The sequence below is a fragment of the Phoenix dactylifera genome, chromosome 5 (genome assembly GCF_051530095.1).
Source record: "Phoenix dactylifera cultivar Ajwa chromosome 5, Ajwa_hap1_PhDact_Kaust_v1.1, whole genome shotgun sequence".
In the NCBI taxonomy this organism is placed as follows: domain Eukaryota; kingdom Viridiplantae; phylum Streptophyta; class Magnoliopsida; order Arecales; family Arecaceae; genus Phoenix; species Phoenix dactylifera.
This window is the reverse complement of record NC_143194.1, coordinates 34,708,277-34,733,961: the sequence shown is the minus strand read 5'-3', so window position 1 is coordinate 34,733,961 and position 25,685 is coordinate 34,708,277. Positions and strand designations below refer to the sequence as shown.

At 39.5% G+C, this 25,685-nt stretch overlaps 3 protein-coding genes across 3 annotated transcripts; 1 reads left to right on the top strand and 2 right to left on the bottom strand.

Annotated features, from left to right (window-relative positions):
• Positions 1-2,039: 2,039 nt before the first annotated feature.
• LOC103708548 (uncharacterized) lies at positions 2,040-6,750 on the bottom strand. Its single transcript, XM_008793517.6, has 3 exons — positions 4,838-6,750; positions 3,225-3,680; positions 2,040-2,538 (listed from the first exon to the last, which is right to left on the bottom strand). Exons 1-3 carry the CDS (start codon positions 6,029-6,031, stop codon positions 2,266-2,268), a joined length of 1,923 nt encoding a protein of 640 aa, XP_008791739.5. The 5' UTR covers positions 6,032-6,750; the 3' UTR covers positions 2,040-2,265.
• Positions 6,751-10,267: 3,517 nt separating this feature from the next.
• On the bottom strand, positions 10,268-19,649 carry LOC103708555 (proton pump-interactor 1-like). Its single transcript, XM_039129223.3, has 9 exons — positions 19,492-19,649; positions 17,640-17,716; positions 14,550-14,944; positions 14,159-14,353; positions 13,895-14,074; positions 13,598-13,792; positions 11,529-11,627; positions 10,928-11,452; positions 10,268-10,827 (listed from the first exon to the last, which is right to left on the bottom strand). The coding sequence occupies exons 3-9, from the start codon at positions 14,937-14,939 to the stop codon at positions 10,513-10,515; spliced, it is 1,899 nt and encodes a 632-aa protein (XP_038985151.3). The 5' UTR covers positions 14,940-14,944; positions 17,640-17,716; positions 19,492-19,649; the 3' UTR covers positions 10,268-10,512.
• A 3,587-nt stretch (positions 19,650-23,236) lies between these two features.
• LOC103708585 (transcription factor bHLH162-like) lies at positions 23,237-24,762 on the top strand. The gene is made up of 3 exons (XM_008793597.5): positions 23,237-23,469; positions 23,584-23,925; positions 24,063-24,762. The coding sequence occupies exons 1-3, from the start codon at positions 23,347-23,349 to the stop codon at positions 24,132-24,134; spliced, it is 537 nt and encodes a 178-aa protein (XP_008791819.3). The 5' UTR covers positions 23,237-23,346; the 3' UTR covers positions 24,135-24,762.
• Positions 24,763-25,685: the final 923 nt, after the last annotated feature.

The window sequence follows — 25,685 nt, the reverse complement described above, 5'->3', positions numbered from 1 at the left end:
TTGCCCATACTATTATTAGGAAAAGCACATAAATAAGCACAGCGATAATTTAAAGGTAGAGGCAAATCAAGAGCAAGTTGTGATGCATGCATGTCAAGATGAATGAAGGTTCATATTGCAATGTGTACTAGCATGCTGTAATGCGTATAAGCATGAATTGTAGTGTGTATTAACATCCCTATATAATAAAAAATATAAGAAAAATAAAATTGGATCTGCAACAAACTTGGCATTGTCCTTGTACAAATTCTGGCCACTCCTACAGGTATAGATCTCAGGCTTAGCTTATTTGCAAGATACCGACGGACTTGATCTACATCGGTGGTGCTAACATGCTAGTGGATCCTTCAAGAACTCGCAATCCTGCATCTTTATATTGTCCAGGAAAAGAGAGTAAAAGAAAATGATGGAAGCAATGTTGAGATTTCCTTTCCATGTTGGTCCTAAGAGGCCTAACCTCTCTTACTCTCCCCATGGGTCAATGCCATTAAGGCTCATTATCATGATAGAATAATGAGTGCTGCACAGTGTAGGTGATGTGGGTATTTAGAATAAGATCTTGATCACTTATTTTTTCATTGCCCAGAGACTGACTCAGGTTCTCCAACCATGTCTTTCAGAATACAGAGGCTATTTTTTTTTATTTTTTTTTTGAGCCCACCATCTTCTAGTCTGAACAACATGGACTCGAGTCAATTCTTGACTACCTCTCATGGATCATTTGGAGATTCAGAAATTTGGATATCTTTTGAGATATGAATGGCATTTACATTTTCTGATGGAAACTAGAACATGTCTTCACCAAGATAGATTCGATGGGTCAGTAAATCAATCTTGCAACAAGCTACGACCTTATCCAAAAAGATTAGTCGAAAAGTGTTATTTAGATTTTTTAACCCTGTATAAGTATCCAAGATCTATTTAGTGCATAGCCAATATGAGACTAAACATATACCTATACAATCCCCACATACTTCTCTTGTTTAAGTCATAGCATCTTTTCCAGTCATAAATACTACAAATCCAATTACAAACACTACGATCAGCAATGGTCAGCTCAAATAAACCTATGCTGCAGTATTTCTAACCTATATATGCCATGGATGGGGTTCACTCTGATACAATTTATAATAACATAGAATATCATTCGAAAAAGACTAGCTATAAAAGATGTTATTTAAGTTATTTGACCAACTATCCAAAATCTATATAGTGCATGGTCAATGTGAGACTAAATATATACCTGCATGGGTCTTCATAATTGGGGTACACCTTGCATGGAAAAACTAATGTTATCTAAGAAAGAGCGTGATAACAAAATGCATTTGATATTACAAATCAAATGTCCTCAAAAAATAAACACACACACACACACACACATATATATATATATATATAGAGAGAGAGAGAGATGAAACTTAGCTACACTCGAGTAGATTTCCATTTAGATTCGATCGAATCTAGATCGAATAATGATGGTTCTACATCAATGATCCGAACTACTGAATGTGATCTGCTACTTCTAAACTGCTTATATACAAAAAAAAAAATATAATTTAGAGATCTTTAAATTATACATTAAGTAATATATATATATATATAATATTATTTAGACTATCCAATTTTTGACCACTTGATGCATAAACTAAAAGTCTTAAAAAATAATACGATTGTTGATATATAAGTAATTTAGAGATAGTAAATCACATCTGACGACTCGGATTATCGATATGGAACTCTTAATGTCTGAATTAGATCTGACAGGACCTAAGTGGATAACTACTCATGCAGCCAAATCTCTCTCTCTCTCTCCACACATGTACACATATACACAAGCATGTGCTACAATCCTGATACAAATTTTATACTTTTTGCATATAAAATATAAATAAGATATATAGTTGGAAAAGGACCTAAAGAAAGTAAGCCCATCCGAGGAAGTGTCGAAAACAGCTGCTCACCTGGAGTAATGACGGTCCCATGGCAACTTCCGATCGGTTTTAAAAGAAACGAGTAAGAATAACCAACAAAGGGTGGGGTTAAAAAAAAAGTCGAAGCAAGCTAGCTATACATATGTTTTCATTCTGCCACCAGTAAACAAGCGTTTACTCATGGCAACACGTGTACATGCAGAAGGGCACAAATAGTCACGAAAAGGAGGGAGGCAGCATAAAAAAAAACCCGTCTGTCAGACTTTTTTTTTGTAAAGGTTAGGCTCTAAAAATAAACTTAATACAGAGAACAACCAACAAAACTTAGGAGTAGTTACAACAATTTGGGCACCAGTTGCCGTGAGCCATCGGCATGCGAACGTTTTAGCTTGAGAATCCAATGAAGAAGCCGCTTCTTATGATCCTGGCTGGTCAAGTTTGGAATCGGGTCCAGTGTGCCATCTCTAGCGACAGCAGATTCAAACTGTTCCAAGACCTTCACAATCTGCCAGAACTCAGGTCTCTTCTCTGGATGCAGCGCCCAGCATTGCTCGACCAACGCTCGCAAGGCTGCTGGGCAGTCGGGAGGAATCACAGGCCTCAAGTTCTGAAAAGTCCATTTTTTTGGCGTTAGAAACGTACTGACAAATATTTAGATAGCTTCTCATATTTCTTCTCTCTCAGCCAAGATTGAAATATGAACTTTATGAGAAGTAACCCACGTATTTCATGGAACTGTTTTGACATAACACGTCAACAAGGGTTAAATTCTGGCATTTAAAAACTTTGTTTCTGACAGGAAGCTGCTAAAATGTTTCCCTAAAAAAATATTCAAATAATAAACATACAACTCTCCCGTATCAAGGTTGTTTACAGGCAGCCAAAACTATATACTTACAGATAAACCAAAGGGAGGTGAACAAAGCCACGAGAGAATAGCTAAAAATAGCAGAAAACCAACATTAACATCTAGCACAAGTTCCACTTTATCATGTAACACACAACATGCTAATAAGAACATTTCTAGTTAAAAATAATCTAATAGGAGACTGTCACAGTTATAGTAGTTTCATGTAGTGATCAGCTCTATCCCATTTTCAGAACGCTCAATGTTTTTTGTGCAGAAATCTCGATACAAATTGTAACTCAGAATCTGGCTTCTCACATGAAAAGACTCATAAGATATTTTTTAAAAAAATATCGAAGTATCAATGCATCAATAAATTACAATAATCAATAAAGATGCTTGAAGGCAACGTATGCAAAATCCTCCATTATAATTGAAAAGTGTACCTTATCAACCACTGCAAAAGCAGCTTGGATGGGTGTCATATCCTCATACGGGACTCTTCCTGTTATCATCTCCCATAATACTAGTCCAAAGCTGTAAACATCTACTTTCCTTCCATAATGCTTGTGTTTGATCATCTCAGGCGCCATCCAACGAAATGTTCCAGGGTCCTCAGCCAATACATCACAATATGCCTCCTCACAGGCTATTCCAAAGTCAGCAATTTTTACGCACAAGTCTTCATCAAAAAGAATGTTCTCAGGTTTCAAGTCTCGGTGGATAACTCCCTGTGAGTGAATGTATTCCATTCCTCGAGCAATATCTAGAGCAATTGCAATAAGTTTCTGTAGAGGAAGGGATTTGTGTTCAAGCTTGTGTAAGAATGCCCTTAGGGATCCTCGAGAAAGATATTCAGTAATTATGCAAAAGACTGGTGGTTTTTTGCATGCTGCTGCCATCTGCAACATACCAGAGATAATCATGTGGGGAAAACAGGAGCATCACATACATCATTGCATTATAGGGTAGAAATTCAAGTGAATTCAGTCAGACAAGATTGAGAAGTACCAGAGAAGTCTTGACATGATAAATCTATAAAGATAGGCCCTTAATCAACCCAAACTTAGCTATAATTTTTTTTGCTGCTTTTTGGTACAAACAGTTATTGGAGTTTATGAAAGTGCTAGCCTACCTAACATGCATATTATGTATGTTGTCTGAAAAATTTGATATGCTATCACCTAATGGCCTCACTTTCCTCTTCCTGAAAATTTGCCACATTAAGGTGGATGCCTTGAGCAATAAAAGGTTGCTAATCTTTTCTGCACAACTTTATATTAAATAGCTTTCATTTCCATTTTATTACTTCCCCACTACTCCAAAATTAAAAGATTGAGAGACAAACTATCCCTATTCTTACCACTCCAACTCCAGAGTTCTATTCATAGTTTTAACATAAGAATTTTCAAGTACACAATATCTGCACTCACCCATCTTGCCAATGGTATATAGAGTAATTTCATTTTGAATTCAGGATAAAGATTTTAAAGAAGATGGTTAAAAATTGCAACCAACTTCAGTTTGACTACATTAATCCATTAGAAAGTTGTGAAGAGCTAAAAACACCCATGCATAAAGAACCACCCACACGTACCAAAAAAAGAGAACCGCCCACGAAGTCGTCCTGAACAGAGATAGCAAATAATGCTCCATATATATGGGTAAAATGTCAAGAACACAAATATCATACTTATTGCTTACATGTTTGACCAAAGAAACATTAGAGCACAACAGAAGCACTCACTGGGAACTCTTCAGTTGATTATGTTGATATATAGGAGGCCACTTTAAGAAGACATAATTATATAAATATATATATATATATATATATATATATATATATATGTATATATATAATTAATCAGTAATTAGAGATCATTATACTTCTGGGAACACACAATGTGCAGACAAGTTAATTGGGTGGGTATTCTTCAGTTGTAATCAGAAGAGCAAAGCACTGAAAGCACAATAGATCAATCTGACGGAAGAAATATATAATGGAAACAACGAGCAGAGTCAACAACGATTACCCAAAAGATAGATATATGGTAGGTACCTTAATTACATTTCGGTGATGGAGATGAGACAGAAGGGTGACTTCTCTAGTGAACTGTTTCTCCAGTCGGGCAGCCATGACTCCATTTTCATCATCATCAGGTTGCCTAATAATTTTCACAGCAACAGGCTGATCCTTATAAATACCATGATACAACCGACTATGAGCTCCTGAAGCAAATCTAAGCCCCAGGTACAGCTGGGAAAGATCAACCATCCACTCATCGGTGGTCTCCACAGCATTAACCCTCCCTCCACCATGGTCCATATATCTCGCCCAGGGACTCTCCTTACTCTTATGCTTATCCAAGGCTTTCATAGAGGACAAGTGCTCGAGAGGGGGACTGAAGGGAGGTGATTTTGATTTGAGAGCATTATGATCACGGGCTTCTCTGGAGAACAATTTGCTAAAGACGCTATTATCTGATCCCTTCCTGCTAGGTGGTGGGGTTGAGAATCTCCTCCCACTAGCCCTACCTTCTTTGAAGGCATCAGAAAGGATGGTAGCTGGAAGTGGAGACAAAGACCTCTGCTTGGGTTTGGATTTCCATGCATCATCTGATAGTGACTCTGATTTATGAGAAACAGAACCTAATTGGAACCTTATCGAAGAAGAGTCCAAGGCCTCGCAAGAGTTGGAACTTTTCAGCTTCAATTTAGGATCTTGATCGGAGGAAGAACTGGAAGACTGTAAACTCCAACTCTTCGGTTTCCATTTAGAATCTTGATCACCATGAAAAGAAAAGCTAGAATTCTCTAAACTTGACCTCCCTGGCTTGGATCCACGATTGCTGTCGGGCCGCGACGGCAAAGGAAACGACGGCGTGCTAGAAGAATGCCAGATCGAGTCCTTCTGATTCAGTCGATCGGTCGCTGAAGAAACTGATGCCAATGTACAAAGATCCAAAGTCGAGCTATTCATCTTCAACTGCACATCACGATCAGCCTGGTTGGAAAGCGGGATCGCCGGCAGCCGAGAAGAATCCAACCAGTGGCAGACGGCATGCGAGAACTTGGCCCCCCTCACCCAAGAGCTGCTCTCCTCCATTGTACCCCGGAAATCCGAGCCGAAGCCAATCAAATTCCGGACGCAGAGCCGCGGCAGAAACCCCAGATTGAGACAAAGCCGGGGAGAGCGGAACACGGATCCAAGAACACCTTTAAGCACATCTAAGGACGGCCTTCGGATCCACATCAACGAGACAATCCAAGCCCAGATTGGGCGCCCATTTCGACCAAACCCCTCAAAGGGGAGAACTCCTACGACCGTCTCCACCAGATCAATCCATAATCAGACAAAAAATAGAGCACCACTCGGAGGGTAAGAAGAAATTCCCACCTCTGCTAGCCCTTTCACAAATCCGATAATTTGGAAAATGGGAGGGGAAGGGGGGGACGGAGAACAATCCAAGAACCAAAATTTATCAGGAAAAGGCAACGAGACCAGGGTCCCATCGGACGCAAAGACGCAAAACCGCCACAATTATTTTCCCCAGCGACGAAGAAATCACATCAAAGTCCCTCCTTTTTTGCAATATTTAAATAAACATCTAAGATTTCGGGGGAAAAAAAAACACTTTCTGACATCCCACCACCGAAAACAGTGATCTTGGACTTCAAACAATCAGAAGAAAACGGATAATTCAATACAACAGGAAGAGATTACGGGAATCGTACATAGAAGGAGCCAGGCACCTGGAGAGACGCACAGGAGCCCCTCCCGCTGACAACAAGAAACCCCCCCTCCTCCTCGAAGACAGACTGCTTCTCTCTTCGTCGCACAGGGTAGGAGAAGGAGGGGTCTGGTGCGGAATCCGTCCCTCTCCCTCCCTCTCGCCGCCGTCTCTCTTTCCTTCTCAGCTTCCCTCGTGATCTCGTTTTGGAATTATTCAAGGACGTACCTAATACGGAAACAAATGGGACTTGAAGCCGTTATTATTATATTAATAATATCTATTATTATTATTATTTGTTATTATTATTGCCCGTTCTGCGGTTTAAAGCGCTTGTGGGTGGCGGTGTATGGGACCCACCCTAAAGGAGTGGGATAGGGAAAGTCAAAGAAATATTCTATGCTAAGAATAATAGAATGCAAGTGTCGCCATCGAGAACCGGTCGTGCTGCTCGTGCATCCTCTCCCCCCTCTCCTTCTCGGGAGGGTTTGGTTCGCGGAAAGAGAAGTAGAGAAAAAAATACGGTCAACGAGGTGCCTCTTATTTGATTATTTTTTTTGAAAAAAATAAAAAAAATAATTTTTTATAAAAATATAATTTTTATGTTTTATGAAAAAAAAATTCATAAAAAAATGAAAAAATTACTTTTTCATGAATCGAAAATTATACTATTTTTATTTTTCTAAAATAGCCTTTCAATATTAATAAGGTATTAAAGTCTTAATTTTTATTAAAAGTATAATAGAAATTACATATAACTTTTTCAAAAAAGTGGATGGTCAACCAAACATAGGCACTCTGCAAATCTATCATTTTTCCATTGTCAACCAAACATTCCAAAAGTACTTTGTCAGATGTCCTTTTTCAAAAATCTGTTTTCCAGGAATCATAGTTCTAAAAGAAAAAAAATGCTTTCCGCGAATCAAACGAGCCCTCAGATTGGTGGATTTTGGTTTTACATTTTTTACTTCAACCCACAAAATTTAAGTAATGTGTTTAAGGTGTATAAAATGGATGGTAAAAACTTTTTAAAATTGAAGTAATATATTTAAGGTCCATTTGGTTGGAAGTAATATAGTATAAAAAATTAAGTCTCATATTAGATTACTCTGTTAGATATAATAAATGACATATCTTATATTTATTTTTTTAAAAAAATAAAATAAATACCAGATTAGATTATCGACTGAAGGTAATCTGCAAATATCATTTTTTTAACGAACATACCCTCACTTATGTTATATTAATATAATTATATTAATATATTGATTAACAATTTATAAATAATAATATAATAAAATATTTATAAATAAATATCAGTTAATTATTAGATAATAATTTATAAATATTTATTGATTATCAATAAATCTAACATAGGATTTATTAATAATTAATATATTTATTTATATGCCAAAACATACTAAAATTTATTTATAATAAGAAATATATTTTTTAATATGTGTATAATTAATTTTAAAATGTTTATTAATTTATTTAAATATATTTCAATATTCAAAATATCACATATTGATAATATTTGTATAAGTGGACCATAAATGGACAATAAATAGACCGAAAAAAAATTATTATCTAGATTATTTATTTAAGAATATTATTAAAAGTTTGGTAATATTTTTATATAAGATTATCTCCAACCAAACATAGTAATTTTTTCTTGATACCATTGTTTAGAGTAATTTTTTTACTAACCAAATGTGCTAAAATTTATTATTCTTCATAATTATTTTTTTAGATAAATAATTTCTAAAAATTATTTTATTATTCTGTAATTCGACGTATCCCAACTAAACAAGCCTTCATGGTATATATAATAGATGGTAGAAAACTCTTTTTAATGTGAAGTTGTGTACATTGGTGCAGTTAATTTAATTGATTAGCTTCTCCTACTGGTTTTATGGGTTGAAACAACCAATACTAGCAGTCCTGGACGCTTGATTCATGAGTTCCACTTCAACCCTAATAGGAAGGTAATGGATTGAAATTGGTAATAATCATGTTCTAGTTGTAATAAATTCCATCCAGAAAGCTTTTCGTACTCAAACTTGTAGTAACATGTTGCATCAATAAAGTTGTAAGTCGAACAACAAAAAAAGATTAAAAAAAAAAAACCCTCAATTTGGTTATGTTCTGGAGAAAGGGGCAAAGAAATTTGATGACATTGGCCTTGTGGACCAGTCATGTCAGCTGAATATTATAGACACATATTAAACCAGCTAAATATTCAATTATCTTTTTAGAGTTACAATTTTGAATAATCAAATTATTTTTTATTCAGTTAATTAGTTAGCTCCAAGATTTTTTTTTTGTTGTTGTTGCTTTCGAGAAAAATTAGATTAGGTTCGAAATCTTGACTTGCGCGATTGACACGCTCCACACTCTTGACGGGATTACCTCAAAATCAGCATCATAAGAATGCAAGCTAACCCATCAATGGACTGCCGGCAGCGTCGTGTGTTAGGCCAGTGGAATCTATTCAAATCCCATAGCTATAATCACAGACATCAAAGTGGAGGCATGAGAAAGAGAACGGACCAGGACGCAGTGAAGCATCGAGGAGCCCAACGACACTGGTGGAAGGTGAAATGGTGGCTTGATAAAGAGAGGAGGAGGAGGAGGTGGTCGGTGCCTGACGAACCTCTTTGCCTTCTCTTCTACTCAATGAACACCCTTCGCGGATTTGGGGATTGGAAAGAGCAAGACCACAAGCCAAAGAATGACTATGCCCCTCGCCTGAACCATTCTTTTAGTCCTTTCTACTTAGTGAATCAAACACTCTCGTAGTGCATTTCCAAGCATTTAACAACTGATCTCCGATTCCCTTAAAAAACACAACTCATCTCCCATTGGAAATGGCGAGAAAGGTGGGTGGATTAAAGAGGCCAGTTATCACATCGATGATATGCCGCTGTTTGTAGTTATTGGGGTTGATATTTTGCGCATGGGCGTGCGTTTAGGCCCGAGCTTGTATGCTTCCAACCGCACGGGAAGTCCTTGGACGCATTAAACTGTTTCATTGGGATCCAATGCATGTCGGGCATCGCCAGGATCCCCCGTCTCAATTCAACAAAGTTCGATGCTCTGCAACAACAATTGAAGAACAAGACCTATAAAATATGCATCAACCCCATTAAAGTTCTCCCATAAGTACTCTGAAGCTTCCAGTTCCTTGTAGCTCTGCTGACCAAGGTTGCCACTGCTGCGGTAAACCACCTCGAGGACCACCATGTCCACGATAGAAGCAAGCAAATAAATGGTAATTTTGCTGAATATATTTTTCTGCCGAATAACAGATATCTTATGGTCAGTCCATGCATGCTACTTCACATGCATGAAAAATAAGGTAAAACAAATAGGCGACTTTAAGGCACCGTATAAAATATAAAGACTGAATGAAGTACATATGTCAATTCATCTCATTCAAGCTACAAAATTGCAGATTGAAGAACAGCTATAGTAAAAGACAGGGCTACTGATCCCCTTCATCACTTGGTTGTAACCTGTTGCATGCACCAGAAAAAATAAATGCATTGCAAGTTGAAAGAGTGTACACATATGAGAAATCAACAGCGACCTCGCCTTAAACATGACAGAACAACAACCTCGCCTTAAACATGACTGCATTTATTCATTCAGCACCCTGCTCTGTTTATCAATGAAGATGATCCACCCCATGAGAGTTATTGTTGGAAGAATTCTGTAAGATAATTCAACATAAAAGAACAAATAAAATCCATATATGATGATCTCACAACAACATGCAATTGTTTTATTCCAAACAACATATTTTAAAGTTACATAATCTTTAACAACAAAGTGGATCGCATGCTGTTCAACGAAAACCCAGTGATGCATGAGCCTACCTTACAGAGTTTCTACACACGGTATTCACTCTCTATATGGACAGTAGTATAAGTTGATCGTCTAACAAAGTTTCCCCTTCCTGCAAAACTCGCATACACCTTGAATATAGACTAGTCAAAGCTCAGTTTCTCCCAAAAGTGTAGTAGCATCCCAACAACACAAGCACCAGAGCCATCAATATCACTGGAGCAGCCCATAACCAATATGAATGCGGTGGCTTCTTCCTCTTAATGACGACCCTTGGGAGTGGAGCCTGACCTTTTGGGCGATTTCTAAACCTACCTTTTTCTTTTTCTTTACTTATTTCAAAAACTGGGGCATCTACATTCACATTGGTTTCTTGTGGCTCCACGACCTTCATGTCCATTTCAGTCTGCTCAGCAGGAGAAGCAGGGGCAGTTGTCCCAGCCTTCTTATTAGCTCTCTTCTCCTTCTCCTGTATGAATTATAAAAGGATTTCAAATGTGAAGACAACACATGATATTTAAGTAGTTCATCAGCAGAAAAACTAAATAAGAAGAATAACCAACACTTGCCTTGAGTTTCTTTTCAGCTTGCTTTTGAGCTCTGACTGCTGCTTTTGCTGCTGCTTTCTCAGCTAGCTTCTTCTTCCTCTCCAAAGCCAACTTAGCTTTTGCAATCTCCTCATCTCTTATCATCTCCTTCAACTTTACACTATCAATCTCTTCAACTTTTGAAGACTCCTTCTGGGATTTCTCAGTTGCTGAAGTGTGCTCACTGTCCATAGGACCACTCATCTTTCCTTCTGATGCGATCTCAATTGATTTAGTATTGCCATCATCATGTACCTTGTGACTAGTGAGAGTATCATGTAGTGGAGCCGGGTTCAAATCCTCCTTCACTCGCTTCACACTCATTTTAGCTGGCCAAGTCTCTGGTATTGTGGATGGTGGTCCCTCGGAAACAGTTGGCTTTTCGTCAAGGTTCCTCATCCGTCCGTCCCTGCTAAGCTGTCGAATGTCAAGGAATGGCAATATCCTCTTCTCATAATCATCTCTGAAGGCTTTATTACTGCTCCACTGTGACATAAATTTCTCTACCTAATGTGCGAAAAAAATAGATTAATACAAAAACCTGAATTGATAGGAAAAAAGAAAATATATATTCATGACAAACCTCAGCATGAGCAAGCTGTTGCAGTGCTGCTATATCCTTCTTTGCAGCAAGAGCCCTGGCAGTGTTTAAGAGAGAACGGTTTTGGAAGCAACATGCGTTCTGAAACCGAAGTATCAAAACCAGCATCAGGCATATGCAGCATAGAAACTATGCAGCTATACCATGTTGACCACCCATCTTTGCAGCCTCGCTAAAGCTTAAATATGGTAAGATGATATAATGCACCATCTTTGCAAATAAATGCACCCAAAAGTAATTCAGAAAGGAATCTAGAGAACAAACATGTAAAAGTGCACTGCCACTTAAATTTTAGTAATGATGATTAAAAATTCAGAATCTATTTGTGCAATAGTATTAACAATTAGACAACCCCAATATCCACCCAGCAAGCTAGCCCAAATTCATTACAGATGCAAAAGCCTACAAAGTATTTCTAATAAAGATATCTCGCTCTTAAATGATACAATCCCATTAAATACCTCCATTGCATTGACAAGAAATTGTTGGCTGGATACCATGAAGAAAAAAAGAACGTAAGTTAGGATAGCCAGACAAGGTTACATATAAAACTGATGACGCCAAGTTAGGTACCTACTTATTAGCTCAGAACCATACTTCCTCCATTTGGACTTGTGGTTAATGTGGTATTGGATTAAGAAAGTCTAGAACTATTTTTGGTTATCATTATCTAGCTTATCATAAATCTTAGATTCAGATTATAGACAACCTATGCAATCCATTATACATCTGGATATTTTATATAATTCTCCATATATTTACTGTAAGTAGTAAGATTTTCTCACACTTTAGAATGCCTGAGCCTTTGGCTGGAGTTAGAATCACTCGCATTTCCACTATTGGATATCCAAGAGCTGTCTAGATGCACGTAAATATGTGAACAGATGCGGATAATGGAGATTGAAGCCTCCAAACAATGCCTATAACTGTCATTTTCAAAAAATGGGCACAAATTTTGATCTTAGTCTTCTAGGGATGGTTCTATTTTCATAGACTAAACATAAAACATGGCGAAGGCAGAGAACAAAACTGCTAAGAGAATGCAGAAGATTTAAATGTCACTAAAATTGATATTTCATTAGATCTTGATTTCTTGACTGCTAAAAATTACTCGTGGTTTTGAGTCCTTGATAGAGAACTGACATACTTGCTGAATTAATAACCTAAACCAAAACCAAGCATCATAGCAGATTTGGGGAGAGTAGAAAGCACAGCTCTAGAATCATGTTGGGACATGAATAACTAGAAAGCATAGGGATGTAGAGTGATATCGAGTTATGTAGACCCACTTACATGAATTGATTTTATCATGGTCTGTCGTACCATCCCGTACCACCCCATACCGAGGTGTATCGACCTATACCGAGACGGACCGAGGTGCGTACTATTCCATACCGAGGCATACCAAAATAAAAATTGAGAAAAATTGTTAGAGAACTATTTTGGCACAGAGGTATATTGTACCATACTGATAAGGTACTGAAACGATACCCATACCGAGATTATAGACCTTGGATTTTATTGATTTCATAAGACATGATTCATGGATCTAAAATGGAGAGAAAAAAACAACACTACTTGAAAATGGAAACATAGCTTATCTTGACAGAACACTTGCAATGGACTATTCTATGTAGGAGATCAAGTTGAAGGCATCAAGAACCATGTGCAAGAATGAGATTCTGTATCAAGCATGGCACCCTAGATATCTGAGTTTTGGCAAATTTGGCATGACCGCTGTTTGCTATTTGTCTACGGCAACTACAAGTTCCAAAATATGCCTATTTGTTTCCCCAAACTGAATAAAAATACAGATACTAGCCCATTAAAATTAGAAATTGAAAGAAGGTTTAAAGTTACGTCCATATGGAACCTGCAAATATATTTTAAAAAGTTATTGATAAAAGTTTATGATACTAAACATGATAACAAAAAGTAAATCATGTCAGCATTAAAATAACAGGTGTAAGTCCATGAAACAAACTAAATTGTACGCTTAAAATTGGAAGGAATTTCTTTTAAGAGCTGGAATTAGATGAAAAGAATCGTACTGCTTCATCACGTGCTTTCCTCAATTCATTGAGAGTTTCAAATGCTTTGTTCCTCTTCTCATTCACAGCAATCAACTCCTCCTGAAAGGAATTTATTTCATCATCAATGAACTTCAGTTCTTCTTCAAGTTGTCTGATTTTCGTCCTAACTGCTTGTTTTTCCTTTCTCACTCCATCAATGTTACCACCTAGTAACTGCAAGAATATAATCAAAATCAGCGACATCACAAGATTTTAAAGTACAGAATAAGATTAGAGGATTAAATTAGATATCATGCAGAAAGAATGTGAACTTACTTTGACCTGGTCTTGAATAGCTTCCCTCTGACCTAAAGTGTCCTGAATTTTTGCTTTCATAGCAGCATTAGCAATAACCTTTTCTCTTGTTCCTTCAAGCAGTTTGATCTCCTTTATCAACTGCTTCTCCTCAACTAAAGTGAGGCTCTCATGTTGCATCCGATAATGCAGGCTTTGTATCTGTTACATTAGCGTGGAAGAAAGAGACAGGTGCAGTTAGAGCAGGGCATGGGAAAACTAAAGAAATAGAACAGCTTGACTCACAAGTTCATTAAGCTCTCCCTCTGAAGAGCATAAACCCATGCCTTTCTCCCTCACATCATTATTTGCAGTACGCAGCTTGCCCAAAGCTTCTTGAAAAGGTTTCATTTCTTTTCTCTTCTCATCCATAATCATACGGTATTGTTTGTCCTCCGCGGTCAAAGGCTTTAATTGCGAAATGACTTGTGCTCTCTCAGACTGCATCAAGAGAAGGGGAAGAAACGAAAAGGCAAAATAAGGTTTAATATCAAAGGGACCACTTTACTGCCTGTTTGAATTTTTCCTGTCATGACATGTTAGCAGTATATTGTAATGAATAAAGTACTAGTGAAGCTAATTCACCCAACAAAACTAAAAGAAAACAACAAGGACAATCAAATTTGGAGTAGCGTACCCTTTTGGCCTTTAACGCTTCAGTTATCTGGAATCGAGCTTGATTCTTCTTTTGAATCTCCTTGTCAGCTTGTTCAATCATTGCCTTCAGTTTTGGGTCTTCATAAGAACGGTACTTGACAAAGTAGAAGGTATGAATTTGCTTCGGTGCTGGCCACTCATCTACAGCATCCTTTGGGAAATTGACATTGGCAAGATGACCTCCCTCTTTGCTCTCTCCATTCACTCCATGTGAACCATTCACTGATTCAAATTTGTTCGGTCCATCGAGTCTCTGTCCCTGATTAGGTTTTGTCTTGCTATCCATTTCAGCAAGAAATATATTGTCTCCTTTAATTCCTTCCTTGACCTGGCTTGGAGTTATATTAGCTCCGTCGGCCTCCATGCCCATAATTTCTATTAAAGGTTTACAAAAGACCAACATACAATAGGCTCAAATCCTCATGAATATTGGTAGAGCAATTACATAGGATGAAACAATAATTTAAACCCAAGCTTTTCTGTAAATTAACATAATAGTGAATAAATTTTCATGTAAATTTCTGAGAAAGATGGACCGCCAGGAACCAAGTAGTCATGCATTCACATGCCAATGCACACAAGCACACCAGATCACGCACGTAAGACAAATGCACGGGTGCATATACATTTACAAATATGCACAAGCAGAAACACAGGTATATATAACATACAGAGATAAGAGAAATAAACTCTCAGAAGTAGAATACCAGCAAGTGTAAGAGCAGACATGTTCAAAACTAGATCACCACAAATGGTAATACTAGAAATTATGCAACGCAAGATTAAGGCCTTGGATGGAAAAAAAATCAAAATTCTTGAGTATTATATTACTTATCTCTTCTTTAAACAACATGTCATGCAAAAGACTCCCCGGCATTACCTTATTAAAAAATATATGCATAAATGGAAATTTCCAATAAGTAAGCTTAAACGAACTGTTTGAGATACTGTATCAAGGCAACAACACAGAACTCAACAGTCCTTGGAAATCTCTTAGGAGGAGAGAGCAATCGCACTAGAACCTAAAACGGCTTATCTTTCGACCTAAGGTATATGAAACATAACTACAAGAGTCAAAAACTGCAACTTTTACAAGTTTTCAAGCTTATGATTCCATCCTCACCATTTTCCATGTCTAAATCATTGTTGAGTAGATTCCACCTTGTTATTTCCACGTCACTATGCCCTTGTTATCTTCCAACTAAGTGCATGGTCCAATAAAGGTCACTGTCAAAAAAGGCATCTTTAATGCTTGATAATTTATCTCCACCTGTAAAGAAAATGGAATTATCTTATTTCATCACTTTCAAATGACCACAAACATGTAATCCCATTTAGCCAAGCCAAGCTGGATAAGATATATTAACCAGAAGCACAACATGTGGTTATAAATCAAATCATCTTCCTGTCCTACAAAACCAAGTCAAAGGACCTTTCCTTTCATAACACAGCAATTAAACTTTCAAGGAAATTAGAATAGAAACATATTTGCAAAATCATGATACTGACTCATCGATCTCATACAATTTATTGAATATTCTCTTCTCAACCATACATATTGAGATGGCGCCAATCAGATGGCAGCAGTCAGGCTTAGTCATAGCTTGAGCAACAATGTTGTGTAGAAACAGGCCAGAGCAATGCACTTGTAGAAGTAGCCTAACTCTCCAACCCACCAAGACCGTACCCTCTCCACTGGGAGACCCTGTGTCCCCTCTCGTAAACAAAAAAGAAAAAGGGGAACTTAACATCCAGTCGTTTCTTTGACCAGACTTCAACAGGCAGTCCTTTAACCACTAACATTTAATGTTTAGTCCTGCACACACTTACACAAGATTTGCACACGCTTATACTAGTTCTTGTACATCAGTACATAGTTATATCGTCCCTGCACACAATTATACTATTCCTGCACACACTTATAGCTGTGTGCACCAAGTTATTTGTAACCGTGCATTTTAGGATATAAGTGTATACAGCCACTAGGGACCAGGTTAAAAAAATTCTGAAACTTGGGGCAGGTGTTAAAGTCCTAGTCAGTAGGGACTAAAAGTTCCCGTCCAGTTAATGGAGGGAAGGGCTATTAAATACACCAAAAGAAAAAAAGGAGGTGCACTTGGTCCTAGGTTATCCTGAAAATTCATGTCTAGTCATTAGCTTTACAAAGTCAATACCCATGTGATTTAATCTCCAATCTTTGCAATCTGATAATAAAATAGATCGCTAAGCCTAACACTCGTGGCTTACGCACATGACCTACTAATACCAAATTACACCGACCCTATATTCATTTATTTTACACCAACCTTACCATTTGCTTGCTTCCCCTCGAACTTAATGGTTTCTTCTCCAAACTCACTCTCGAGAAAGCCAGAAACCTGTTAGAAAGGATATAAAGACCAGCAGTATCACACCATTCCAATGCAAAGCCCACACTGGTACAAATGTTAGGATGCCAAAACCATCCATATTAATACATACCAGCCATCCTGATGCATATAGATTCATACCGGTGCATATCGACGGCACCATACCATCCATACCAGTAGATACTAATAGTTTTCATTCTTTTCAATGCTGTCAGTTTTAGTATCTACTACCATACGGTTTCAATGGATAAACAGTCCTAGATTCGATGCCAATATGTAAAGCCTTGCATGTAAGGACTATACTGTCATCTCAACTTCGATGTTGGTATATACTGTTTTAAAAGGAGGCTACCATATGCAAAACCACAACTTAAATTAGAAGTAATAGACAATCAAGGTGGGTGTTGCATGTATCTTCAACAGCAAAGAGGTGAAAAGCTTGTCCCAAGCAAAAAGAACAATCGGTGAGTATATAGCCTTTAAGCAAGGGTCAGCCAACGCAAGGACCATATGGTACAAAAAGACCAACTAACAGCATAGAAATTTTCCTTCACTCCTTTTCTTCCTTTCCAGGACAAGCATTGTAGGAGAGAGCAGAGTTATTGATTCAGCTGTGAATCAGTTTAAAATGCATCATTTTGAGATACGATTATTCTAAAAATGTAAAAATAGCATGTGGCAATACCTGTCAAGAGACTCACCGAACCAAATGGAAGAACTTTCGCAGCTGTCTTCAGTGCGACAGGCCAAATATACATCCAAAACTGTTTGAAAATACCTATAAATCAGTGGAGAAAATTAAGAAAAGGGAAGTTTGGGCATGTCGGTGGAGAAGATAAGTTTAGAGCCTTTGAGGCATGAAATGCTAATCAGGATCTGGAACGCGTTCAGAAAGGTTGGAAAGTACAACCACACCCGAGAGTGTAAGATCACAGAAAGAGGATAATGGCATTCCATGAAATATAAAACGTCGCTGGCAGTTGTAAGTTATTCCATGGATTCGATACCAGTCATATATAAAAAAGGTATATGACTGTGAATCTTATATAAAACGGAACCATGTATTTTTTTTTCAAACTTCCCATAATACATCTATCTTTTCTAATCCTACCTCAAATGAATGTGTTCCTCAAACAGCAAATTTTGATTTATGAGCCTGGATACAGATTGAGTAAACCAGCGATTTGGATAAATAGAAAGAAAGTAACATTAAATTTTTGGGGGAAAAAGAAATTCAAATTCTTTTCTTGATCCAAGTAAAAAAGTATACCGCTGCAAATTTCATAGTCAAGTAACATGCAAACATAAAATTCCTTTTATTTCTTTTCTTACATCACTTCCTAAAACATACAAAAATTAATATAATTTCTTCTTCGGCGGAGGTGGTGGTGAGCGTGTTAAAAGCACATAACATCCAAATCAGATGGCCATTTAGGTGCCTGTAGTTTCCTTATATATCCATGCCACAGAATCTAGGTGCACAAAGTGTTCGCTGGCTGCACCTTAGTTTCAAAGAATATGAATCCCACTCATAGAAAGAATACACAGAGCAAGGAAATGTGTACAGATAATATTTATATGTGTTCTTGTGCAACATCTGTATAGTTGGTCCTTTCCAAACCAAAAGGCCCATATCCACCGGCCAATAAACTCATTTATTCAATTATTCTCATGATTCCGAGAATAATTCATCGTGTCAAAACTAGATTTATTGGGAAAAAAATACAGTGGCGATCAGTCATCACATCCATTAGGAGATTCTTTTTTAAAAAAAAAAAAATACTTTGCATGTCAGTCCTGTCTAACAGCTATATCTCCTGTACGGAAATTGCTCCCAAATGAACTCTCGTCATATTGATTGAAATACTCGTTTTCTCCCACCCGCGTTTTTACAATATTCCAAATATACATGTTTCCTGGAATCCAAAACAACAAGTCACTTAGATAATCTATTAAAACACGTTCAAGTCTCAAGAACGTTCTTTAGAAGCATTCCAAATGATAAGCCTGCTCTTCCAAGTATCAGATAAACCATATAAAGAACCCACACCAATGTAATGCATGCACAAAGAAAGACCCAGTTTTTGCACCATTTCTATAGGAAACCCTTTCCCCCTTCTCTTTATCATCATCATCCTCCCAAAACCCTTGATTTTTCTCTTCCGAGTTAAAGACTAAATTAACATATAAAATTCCATGAAATCTTTAAAAAGAAATCGAAAATAGAAATCAAAACCATCCGCAAGAAACGATCATACCACCAAAGAATTCCTCCTTAACAAATAATAACAATAAAAAGATGTTCCAATATCCAAAGCGAAGACGCACACATCTTTAAAAAGAAGAAGCCTCGATCTACAGAATAGATCAATCCACGCGGAGGCCTCGATCACCGTCAACCAGGCGGTCCAGGCCCTACAAGGAACCCAAGTAACGATGCTCCCCATCCATGTCGAAGAAATCCGAATCCACAACGATCGCGAACCAAAGAACTCGAGGAAAAGTACAAGAAGCCGCGATCGAAGGAAAGAGAGAAACATCAGGGATCCATACCTCGGTGGAAGAAGAATCGGAGGAACCGGCCCTTTCTTCAATCCGAGAACAGGGAAGGAGAGGCGGAGACGAAGACAGCGGCAGCGAGATCTTCCGCGCCCTTCTTCGTTCCGATCGAGCCGGGCTTTATCCGGAAACGCAGATACAGATGGGATTGATGTATAGATTTTATTACATTTTATTCGTAATATATTTAGTACGAGAGTGTTAGGATTCGGGCTTCCAGATGGAAAAGATCCCGTCCTGGTTCCACTCCACCGGGGGCGGAGAACTGGAGACCGCGCTTTCCGGACTCCGGATTCCGGTTTCCGGCTTTCCGCTTTCCTTTCCTCGGCCGAGTTGGCCCAAAGGGAGGGGACGTGGCATTTGGAAGCGGCCTTTTTTTTTTCTACCGCGCTCCATCACTAGCCAAGTGGGCTGGAAATGGGCCGATCTTGGGCTAGAAAAGCCCAGTTTTTCAAACATCCATTTTTAGTCATGATGGTTGGGTGCTAGGAGAAGTAGATCCCTGAAGTATTTTTTTTTTTATTATTGAGATTATGATCATTGTTATAATTTTTAATTTGGTTCTAGTAGCCTTAGGTACGAGGGATCAAGGTACGTCCAACCATCTCATGGAATATAAATGTGAATGTTTCACAAATATTTACATTAAATAATCATATGATCCGCCGAGCATTGGATGCAACCCATCTCTTTGTTTATGGGGTAGAAATATAACACCATCTGATAATACTTTCATGAAATGAAGATGATGAAAAATATTTGAATATCAATACATACACATGATGCAATGCTTAATAGTAGGTAGTAGATACAAACAACTATATCATGTATTTTCAACCACTCCCTCGATTTGTACCCAAAAAAAAAAAGTGCTCCCTTGATTATATTAACTCTTAGATCAACGCATGTTGGATGGCATTAGGATTGACAATGGCAACCTCAAAATATATGCTAACATGAAGACCAGGATATGCAAACCAAGTGCACGCAATACTTATGACATAGGTAAAGTTAAATCTTTTTTTTTTGTTGCATACGTACTGATAAAATATATAATTTTTGGTTCCCAGATATTCTAGTAACATAAATTATGATCAAAGTTTTAAATCTTTGATTTGGTTTTCTAAATCTTAATCTGGAATTGAGAAAAATAGGTATACTCTCTCGAGAGGAACAAAATCTATATAATTCTGATACTTTTTGTCAATCATATATTGCTTGCTAGTGGCGATTTAAGGTTCCTGCATAAAACTAAAAATTTCTTCATGGAAATTTTGAGATGAAGGATATTGGTAAATCTTCATTTGTCTTGGGCATAAAGATCATAACGATAGATCGTGACAAAGCACAATATTATTTAGCACTTTTGCGGTGTGCATATATTGATAGCTGAGGTTTTGAAAGGATTCCAGAATTGTTTTCCTAGTGAAATACATATGAGAAAAGGTGATAAACTTAGTATATTACAATGGCCAAGATATTGGTAAGGTTGCTGCCGGATCTCATGTGGTCTAGCAATAGTATATTTTAAAGTGGGGTCGGAACCCCGACACCAGCCCGCACACCGGACGAGCAGGGAAAGCATCCGCGTCCTCCCCGAGGTATTGTCCGCTCTGGGATTGCCGCTTCGGGTCTGCGGGAGGTCGCCCAGGGCCGTGGCCCAATGACAGTCCCAAGCCCTGCCGGCACGGGGGTCCGCGGAGGTACTACCCCTACCCTTACGGTTTTGTCCTACAAAAGGGCCCTCGGTGAGAAGAGGTGTTTGCACCCCCCATTTAAGGCACAGACCTTTCCGCTGATTATCCGATGTGGGACTAAACTGGGAACCCCATCCCACAACACAGCCCCCCCAGCGGGAAGGTCCGTGCGTGGCCGGGGCCCTTCCTCTAGCGCCATCTGATGTGGGGTCGGAACCCCAACACCAGCCCGCACACCGGACGAGCAGGGAAAGCATCCGCGTCCTCCCCGAGGTATTGTCCGCTCTGGGATTGCCGCTTCGGGTCTGCGGGAGGTCGCCCAGGGCCGTGGCCCAATGACAGTCCCGAGCCCTGCCGGCGCGGGGGTCCGCGGAGGTACTACCCCTACCCTCACGGTTTTGTCCTACAAAAGGGCCCTCGGTGAGAAGAGGTGTTTGCACCCCCCATTTAAGGCACAGACATTTCCGCTGATTATCCGATGTGGGACTAAACTGGGAACCCCATCCCACAACATATTTAGTTTATAAAGCTTGGGTTGTCTGGCCAATCACCAAATGATGCAAATAGGGGCAGGCATAGGGACAAATGGTCATAATAATAAAGGCCATGACCTTGGTTGGTCATGCAGGAATTATAAACATACATAAATTTGAAGTCTTATAATATTCGGGATTCGTGCAGAGGAGTCTACAAATATGGGTTCACAATTGCAAAACCCTCAAATTACACACATCCAGTTTGTAATTGGAGAGAAGAGAAGAATACTTCGTTGAGAGGATAAATTAGCACCAAGTGGATGAATTATCGGTACTGAAAGGCATGCCATTGATCTCCACTCTTGTCCCGTGAACTTCCATAAAAAAACCCTGGCATTGCATGTTTGCTTTAATCATCACTTAGACACATGCACGGGTGTAAATCTGATTCGAATTTGTTGTTGGGGAATGCATTCCAACGTAAATTTATAAAAGCACCATGGACTATTCGTAATTTGCTTTGTTTTGTTTTGTTTTTTGTGATGCAGCACAATTACACTGCTTTTTTGTAAATACATGGCTGAGTTAGTGCAACCTAAGCCACTGGGGTCCGAACCATTACTGTTTCGCTTCCGTAGGCAACCAAATCGAGCTAGGCCTTGTTCATGGATAGTCAAGGTTTAGATCAAAGTTCAGTAAATTCATGTTTGGTTTGTGTGAAACCTAGCCCGGCCTAGGGTTCGGGTTATATGAATAATTGATGTTTTTTTTTCCGATATTGATAATTAGATCGCATTTCACACAAATCTCCAAGCACTCTAAACTGTTTATTCATATACGATCCAACCGTAAATTCATGCGGACAAAGAAATTTTTTTTTCCTTATGAAAGATGCATCTAATGCATCTCTCGCTCTCAGCCTAAGGTACAACATTTTAGTTGGAGCAGATTCACCGAGGCTAGACCTAGTCCAACTAATAACCTAGCAGCACCCGCTCCATCGCTGAAAACCAGCACCCATCACCTATTTATGTTTTTTTAATTCAATAACTAAACGACAAGAGACGTGCTGGTCGGTGATTCGACACGAATTGCTATTGAGCTCACAACAGCGAACAAACAATTACCATAATCACATCCGTCCATGCATAGGAGAGCACGAGATCAGACGGTCATGAATATGATGGACGTCAAGTCCGTTGTTCGATCCAGACAGCAGACCAATCTGGCAGCATGGAAGCTAGCGAGTCAGCATGCGCGGCTTCAAATTCTCCCCCGCGGCCCAAACAAAAGTCAAATCTAAGGTCCCCCCCGTACGACGTATCCGGTTCAGCGAACCAATCCAATTGCCGAACCATGTGGTGGAGAACAGGCACCCTTCATTTAACCTTGGATTGTTTAAATACAAGATGTTGATGCGGCGAGTGACTATTGGACTGGTCCGCTGGACCTGGTCCATTTTATTAGTAGACATCCCATGCCAGCTGGTTCCAAAACCACGTAAACGTTTCTTGCCCCCGGTAAATACGAAAGGCCGGTCTTTTCATGACGTAGCAAGATGACCTCCTTGTCTCCCTTGGCTCTACTTTATCCCTCGCCCTTTCAGTTCTATAAAGAGATGGAGCCCCAAAGTAACAGCAACGATTTGTAGAGCTGCCTGGAAGCTACCACTGCAAATGGAGAGGTCCCATGGCTTCACAAGGCCGGATCGGAAGACCATCGAGAGGAATAGAAGGATCCAAATGAAGGCTCTCTGCTCCCAGCTCGACTCCCTGCTCCCCGACCCACCCACCTCAAGGGTGCGTTAATTCTATACAGGGAATGAACACTAGTCATTGTCAAAAAGAACGGAGAAAGCGAACAAAATGTTTCTCCTTCTTCTTTCCTCGTAACCCTTTCACTTGTTTTGGCAGGAGGGAGCGACGCTGCCGCTACCAGACCGACTAGAAGAAGCGGCGAATTATATAAAAAGTCTGCAGAGGAGGCTGGAGAGGATGAAGGAGAGGAAGAGGAAGCTGATGGAGTCCGAGGGGACCAGCCGAGGTACGGGAAGTGTGGAGAGAGGTGGGATGAGGTTGCCTCAGATAGAGGTCCAAGACCTGGGTTCTGGGTTAAGAGTTGTTATAACAAATAGCCCAGGGGATCGGCGCATGTTCTACGAGGCGGTTCGAGTCATGGAGGAGGAAGGGGGAGAGATCCTGAATGCCAACTTCTTGGTGGTCGGCGACAAGGCTTTCCACTCCATACACTCCATGGTGACTTATAATATATATATAATATATACACACACACACACACATACACATACATACTTGCAATCACTAGTTGCTAGAAAGGGTTACTTATCGAACACCTACTTTCTTCTTTTAAGTTGGAAGTGTTAATGGTGCAGGTTGCGGATCCTAGGGGTGGTTCTGAGGCTAGCAAGGTGTTGGAGAGACTGAAGAAAGCATGTCATCAGTGATGGTGATGTTGGTAGCCTGTGTGTATGAAAAAGGGGTTTGTTTGTATTTTTTAGGACAGGCCGAAAAATGAATAGTGGAAACTGTTGATGTTTCACAAGTTCAGATAGTTTGCTGTCGAAGAAAGTGGGTCTTGCTGCTTCTGTTGTTTTTATCTCAAGTATCAAATCAGCCTCAATAGATATAACTACTGTTGCCGGACTCTTCTCCTCTTGCCTTAAGACTCTTCAGGGGGCTGCCCTGTGGGGTTGCAGTCTCTCTGAGCTATCTTCTATGGCTCTTCTTTTTTCCATCCAAATAAAAGCCGGGTGGTCTAACCTCCCTTCTACTCAAGAGACAGGGGCCACAATTTTTCTATGGGCATTTATTTTCGGTTTGAGTCACGTTTCCCTATGTGTGGTATGAAATGGATGCCAAGGATAACTTGATTGAGAATTGCTGTGGGTCCTAGCTGTAATTCGGTAACACAAGGGGTTGCTACGATAGGAGAAACAACCCCCACCTTATGGAACAAAGCCTGATTGCTTAACCGCCACATGAATCCTAATGACACGGGGATCCATTACGCTTTAGCAAGCTTGCATGTTTTGACGAATTCTCCTTAGAAGTGATGGCAAAAGTTTGACGTTTCACCTTAGAAGTGATGGCACAAGTCTGTTTCTGATCGTGAGCTGTTTTTTTTTTTCATCATATTTTCTTTAATGCTCTTTCACGCAGAAGAAAGTACTTGCAGTTCTTTTCTTATTTATGTTAAACGCATTGCTACTTTTTTTGGGACATTCTTTTTGTTACTTGATCGCCCTCAAATGTGAACTGGATTTATTAGACTTTTCCAATAAAAAATTGATACAAGATTGCCAAATAGGTGGCATGCAGAGTTTCCATGTAGGTTTGCCACCAACAAAGCCTCACGTTATTTCCATTATGATGGTAGAAATTTCCTGCATGAATCAAACGGATGTAGCTTGTAGATTTCATCGCAAAAATAGACATATCTGTTGCTGGAAATTGGACCCGGGGACAATCTTCGGTCGAGGAGAGGGAGCGGGAGGTGGTTACTCACGGCGGGGCGGTGGTCCGTCGACGGGCGGCGTCCTCCGTCTGGGGCGATCGGCGAGAAGGAGCGGCTGATTCCCGCGGCTGGGCGACGATCCGACAGTGGGCGGCGTCCTCCGTCTGGGTGCCTGCACACGAGCCGGTGGCCGGGTCTTCCGGCGCCGGCCCTCCGACGCTCAAGTCAGGGAGGGGGCAAATCGTGTAGAGTAGAGGTAAACAGTGCCCGTCCCCAGTATCGATTTTCCAACCCCCTTTTATAGACCGGGGGTCGGTTTACCTGCGATGTAACGGGGCGAAGCCGTAGTACGGCTCGGCATGTCGTTCAGGTCGGCGCTTGGTCAGGCGAATAATTGCACTGATGTCGGCGATGAGGGCGTTGTACAACCCGAACTAGCACGCTACCAGGCGAATTTATTGCATCAGTGTCGGAGGTATGGCCGAGATCAGAGACTTATCACAGTTGACTAGACTCTGCTGGGCTTATTTGCCGTGGAGAG